At 35.7% G+C, this 6,000-nt stretch overlaps 1 protein-coding gene across 1 annotated transcript in view; it reads left to right on the top strand.

Annotated features, from left to right (window-relative positions):
- Positions 1-333: 333 nt before the first annotated feature.
- LOC147506519 (protein ILITYHIA-like) overlaps positions 334-6,000 on the top strand; it is a 36,882-nt gene continuing 31,215 nt past the window's right edge. The window contains 13 exon segments of the mRNA XM_086558639.1: positions 334-567; positions 1,318-1,694; positions 1,796-1,927; positions 2,057-2,438; positions 2,610-2,756; positions 2,895-3,079; positions 3,193-3,319; positions 3,437-3,510; positions 3,887-3,963; positions 4,121-4,157; positions 4,240-4,406; positions 5,427-5,610; positions 5,707-5,784. Coding sequence (XP_086414765.1) covers positions 453-567; positions 1,318-1,694; positions 1,796-1,927; positions 2,057-2,438; positions 2,610-2,756; positions 2,895-3,079; positions 3,193-3,319; positions 3,437-3,510; positions 3,887-3,963; positions 4,121-4,157; positions 4,240-4,406; positions 5,427-5,610; positions 5,707-5,784 — 2,082 coding nt within the window. The 5' untranslated portion in view covers positions 334-452.

Here is a 6,000-nt window from a genome sequence, read left to right as displayed (position 1 = left end):
AGGTAGATTTCACATATTGCAGCGACCATAACAATCTTAAATAGAAGTTAAGCCTTGGGCACTGGTCCGAACAATCGGAATGAAAAAAAAAAATGAAAAATGAAATGCTGAACTGCTTACGCGTTGCTGTGTGATTGGAACTCGATTTCTTTTAAACATCACTCTATGTAAATGGGCCGAGCTTGGGCTCATTTCTTTCACAATATTAGTTGTATATGGGCCAAGAAATAGAAAAGCCCAACATCATTTCACCAATCACAGCAGTGTATCAATCTTTACTTGCTTTTAGAGAGTGTCATTTTTATTTTTTTCATTTTTCACATCTCTATAAATAATTTCTCTTTCCTCCTTAAACCCTAGAATCTCCTCTCTGCTCTTCTGGAGCAAAAAAAAAAAAAAAAAAAAAAAAAAAATCATCATCTTCATTTTCTAAAAAAAACGTTAAAAAACAAATGGAAGAAGAAGTGTTGAAGAGAGTAGATGAATTAGTAACAACTTCATCTACAAAGTTAAGGATTAAGCTCTTTCGCGATGATATTCTTTCTTCTTTACTTCAAAACAATTCAGGTTTTCTTCTTATTTTCTTTATTATTAGATCTGTTACGTTACTTTCAATCCATCTCAGCTCACTATGTTTAGAAACACGTCATCTATTAACTTGAACACGTTGTGTTGTGAAGATGTGAAATATTAGCTGGATTTTGAGTGTGTTTAGGCATGTAATAACGGCGTCGATAAAATGTAAGAACAAACTCAAAGTGCTTAGAGACATATATGTAAATGGTAATAATGAAGAAGGAAAACATAGGAAAATAGTGACATCGTGTTGTTATTAGCTCTTACTGTCAGTATTTAGCTGAAATTCATGTGTGATAGTGTTTAGTTTGTTTTAGTATTTAGTTGTGAACTTAGCTCAAATTTGTTTTTACATGGGTACGTGACGTTTGGTACTGATTTCATTTGTTTGTAAATCAATCAAATCAAGGTCAACATGCTTAGAAACACGCTATCTATTTATTAAAAAAATGAACTTGCACATAGAAGTTGGTTAGGTTAATAAGAGAAAAAATAAGTCAATTTCGTATGCCTAGGTAATTAATTATAAGCTCCGAATGACAACTCAAGAATTTGAGATCGTAGGAAATGATTGGGAAAGTGTATACGTGTCTACAATGGAAGTTATCTGTAAAGATAATCTATGATCATTAGTCAATCTTAATTACTTACAAGCCTAATAGGGACGTACTTATGTATATTATCACTACCATTGTCTGACTGCCGTCCTGTACTTCTCTTTCTTTTTTGTTCAATGTGCAGAGATGTCAGTTGATCTTGCATCACAATTGGTGGATATCATTTTCAAAACCTTGTTAGTTTATGATGACGGTGCGTCAAGGAAAGTTGTGGACAATGTGATTGTCAAAGCCTTAGATCAAATGAACTTTATGAAAAGCTTTGCTGCTACACTTGTTCAGGCCATGGAAAAACAGCTAAAGTTCAATTCTCATATTGGTTGTTTGAAACTTCTTAGATGGTCGTTTATGCTTTTGAGTAACACTCGGTTTATCTCTGCGTCGAAAAATGCATTGTGGAGAATAATCGCTTTCCAAGCATCTCTGCTTCATATAGCCCTGCAGGGCTCATTTCGTATTCGCAGAGCTTGCAAAAGAAGTTTTGTTCATCTATTTTCTCAGGTCCTCTTTTAGGAACTCTACCTTCCCTGTTTGATGGATATATAGTTTTTCTTTTTGACCTGTGCAGATTTAAGAAACTCACTTATCTGTTTATGTTTCAGTCTCCAGATCTGTATAAAGTGTATGCCGAGGAGCTGAAGAATTCAAGGATCCAGTGCAAAGATGTTGCTGTGTTAATTTTGTTAATGCTGAACTTCTCGACTACCACTCCTTTTCACTTTGAACAATACAAGGTAAAATGATATCTAATCCTATATAATGATATATGTTTTTGTTTCGTTAAGTCTGGAGTTTCTCTTGCATTAGATAACTTTAATAGTTGGCTTCCTTTACTTCTCAAATCTGATATATGACTTCCACAGCCACTATTTCTCGAAATGTATGTTGAAGCAGTTCTTAATGCAAGAGATAAGCCATCAAAGCGACTCAGTGAAGCTTTTCAACCACTTTTCCTGCACATGTCACATGAAGATTTTAAGACGGTCGTGATTCCATCCTCTATTAAAATGCTAAGAAGAAACCCGGAGATTGTCTTGGAATCAGTTGGAATACTGCTGCAATCAGTCAATCTTGATTTGAGTAAATATGCTGTGGATATTCTTGCAGTGGTTTTACCACAGGCTCGCAACGCTGAAGAAGGACGAAGGCATGTGGCTCTGTCCATTATAATGTGTTTGAGCCAAAAGTCAAGTGATCCAGATGCGCTACAAGCAATGTTCAATGCTGTAAAAGCTGTAATTGGAGGTTCGGTTTTCTCCCGTATTCATCATTTCAAGTATTATCATGTGAATCATTGGTGGTATATTCTCTTAGGTGCAACTTGTTATCTTTTTCAATGAACAGTACAGAAAATCTATAATTCATGAATATTATAGATTATGTGGAAATTTAGTTATGTGTAATACATCTAAACAGGCTCAGAAGGAAGACTAGCATTTCCTTACCAGAGGGTTGGTATGGTCAATGCCCTTCAGGAATTGTCAAATGCTCCAGAAGGAAAGTCCCTACATAGTCTTGCCCCCACGATTTGCAGCTTTCTACTGTCATGTTATAAGGATGACGGTAACCCTCCTGATTCAAGTTTATGTTTCTTCTGCAATTCCTCTCTCCCTTTCAACCTTCATCACTCTAATTTGTAATAATTTTTCTTTGTTCTATCTGGTACTTTTATGAGACACTGTCCCTACTCCTTTTGTACAGGAAATGAAGAAGTGAAGGTTGCAATCTTGCTTGCCCTAGCTTCATGGGCTTCACGATCTGCAGAATTGGTTCAGCCAGACGTTGTCTCGTTTATTTCTTCAGGCCTTAAAGAGAAAGAGACATTAAGAAGAGCTCATCTGCGCTGTCTCCGAGTTTTCACTATGGATACTGATGTCTGTGTACGGGTGAGGCCCTCTGTGTAGCTATTTTCTCTAGGTGCAGACTATTGTTCTAGTAACTCATGCTCTCGAGTTTTTACCATTTCAATTTTGTTGCTTGTTGTGATACCACTATGCAGATATCAACTTTGGTGGGTCCTCTTATCCAATTAGTGAAAACTGGTTTTACCAAAGCAGCACAACGATTAGATGGCATCTATGCATTACTTGCAGTAGCAAAGATTGCAACAATTGATATCAAAGCAGGTGTGTTATACTGTTATGCAAAACCAAACATTCATTAGGGATGCTTATTGGCACTTAATATGGTTATTTCTTAATTATCAATCTCTGTTATTGAGCTTAATATTTCTGCCTTCCCAGAGGATACTTTGTCAAAGGAAAAAATTTGGGCATTGGTATTTCAGTATGAACCTTCAGTGGTATCTCTTTCACTGGTAAGTATTAATTTTTTTATGTTTGTATTTATCATGAAAACCTTGTTGCACAAAGTCAACCTTGGAAACTTGTCCCAAAGTATAGAAGATGTGTTTTTACACCAAGTCCATCTCTATTTGAAACCCCAATAAGGTTGACCGCACACACACTCACACACGCACACACTTTAAGGATTCTATCGTTCTAGTTCATCAAATTTTATCTCCATGTCTCTATTTAACTCTTTAAGAGCTCATCCCGGTTGTGATTGTCTTTCCAACACGATTGCTGCTATCCTTGCTGAATGGATTCCCCTATAATGTGTTTAGATTGATATCAGATTTTAGTGTTCACTTTCTCCTCTTTGCACTGTGTTAATCTGCTTCTGTTTTACAGGTATCAAAGTTACCAGTAGAGGATTGCATTGCATGTATTGATCTTCTTGAGGTGCTGCTGGTGGATCATATCTACAGGTTTTCACTATAAGCGTTGTAGTTTTGCTGTAATTTGTATATCCTTACTATTGTTATATTTGTGTTTTCAAAATACTTCGATTAAATGTGGAGAATGTAGATTAGGATTTAATTCTTTGTAGATTAGGATTTAATACTCTGTTTAATTCTTCTGCAGAGTGCTAGAGGCCTTCCCTGTTAGAGCATTACTACAGGTAAAGTAAACTTCCACAACTGCTTGAAAGACTCTCCTTAATCTGTTAGCTTCATCAGTAACTGATCATTGGTTTGCTGTAGTTGATACTCTTCCTAATCTGCCATCCAAGTTGGGACGTTCGTCGTGTTGCTTATGATGCTACTAAAAAGATATTCACGGCTTCACCAAATTTGGCCAAAGACCTTTTGCTAGAATTCACAAACTTTCTCTCTGTAGTTGGGGATAAGTTTATTCTTTGTAGAACATGGTATGATCTATTTCTTAATATTGATTATGGGCTTTGTAGATTCCTATTGCCGTCAGAACAACGATGTTTATTTAGTACTCTAGTTACATGGTTTGGGATGAGCTTCAAGTGTATGAAGTGCTCAATTGTTTTTGGAAATTGTAGGACTTCCATCAAAGCAAGTGAGATAATCTACAAGTGCGAAAGTTCTTGGGTATTGAAAAATGATTACTTGCTCATTTACATTTTACGCTGTAAATTGATAGTAGTTTTAATTTGAACATGAGAGTCTTCTGATGTAATAGGTATCTCTGTGGAAAGAACTATAAATGTTCTAGTATGTAGTGTTTTAGAGATGCACAAATAAAAGTAAACATAACTTGCTATGTTATCGTTTGAAGAGTTCTAGATTTTTTCTGTATGAATCTTCTATGTCATTGGCATATTGTTTTACTTTTAATTACAAGTTCAGTGCAATTAGGTTCTGATTTTTGTCAAGCAGATTTAGGAACTTCTAAGTTCTAGGGTAATTTGCTGTACAATAAGGTCGATTGTAATTATATATGATATGCTTGTCAAGCAAATATATTAGGTTTTCTAGGTATTTAGTATATGGATTGGATTGATTGTGGTTGGCTTTCAGAGAATTGGATTAATCAAAGTTGAGTGGCGAAGATTTTTGAGTAGATGCTGTTTTTATCAAGTGGTGGAAGGAACACATTAGATATTTACCTAAACCAGTGACCGTAGTCTCCATGAAAATGAAGTAGAGAAGAATCATCGTGAGATGCCCTTAGGAATGGATTATAATGAATTACCAAATTGGCCTGTTGTCCTTTAATGTTGGTTTCATGTGGATATGATTCTTCATTACCAATCCAAGGGAAAGCAATAAAAAATAATTTTTTTTCCCCCATCTTTCCACCATCTTGCAATCCCCATTGTTTCAGTTGTATAGGCGTGTTAAGGTTTTGACATAACCACATAGCTGCTGAAAGCTCCTTAGAATTAATGTGCGATCTGAAACATATGACTCTGCAGTGATGCAGAAAATGTGCTGGATTCTCAAGTGCCGTATCTTCCATCAGTCGAGGTTCTAGTGAAGTGTTTTCTTGTAATTTCACCCTTAGCTCTAGCTGCCAGTCCACATGCATGCACAAGACTTATTTTTTGCTCCCACCATCCTTGTGTTGTTAGTGGTGCAAACAAAGACGCAGTATGGCGGGTAATCCTAATTATCATTGATTACGATAGTTTCTTTTTCAAACTTTCTTATGGGAGAGTACGCCTTCAATGCTATTTTCATTTTCTTCTTTTGCAGAGGCTACAGAAGTGTTTGCAAAGGCATGGTTTTGATGTATTTAGCATTATTGCTGCAGACCTGGGGAACACGTGTAAGGTAAATCCCGAATTAGATTATTCAGTTATTTTGTCAATAAAAATTTGCAGTATTCTTGACTTCTTGTTAGTCATATACAGTCTTATCCAAGTCTGTCACACGTACATTCACTGGGTGTGCAGAACTTCTGTATATTTTTATATCAAATATAACATTTAATATATTTGGTGTTTTAGACACTGTATTTTTAATTTGAATTTACACAACTCGACATAT

The sequence above is a fragment of the Coptis chinensis genome, chromosome 4 (genome assembly GCF_015680905.1).
Source record: "Coptis chinensis isolate HL-2020 chromosome 4, ASM1568090v1, whole genome shotgun sequence".
Taxonomy (NCBI): Eukaryota; Viridiplantae; Streptophyta; class Magnoliopsida; order Ranunculales; family Ranunculaceae; genus Coptis; species Coptis chinensis.
Note: the sequence above shows the minus strand (reverse complement) of the source record. Positions and strands in the feature narration are given on the sequence as shown.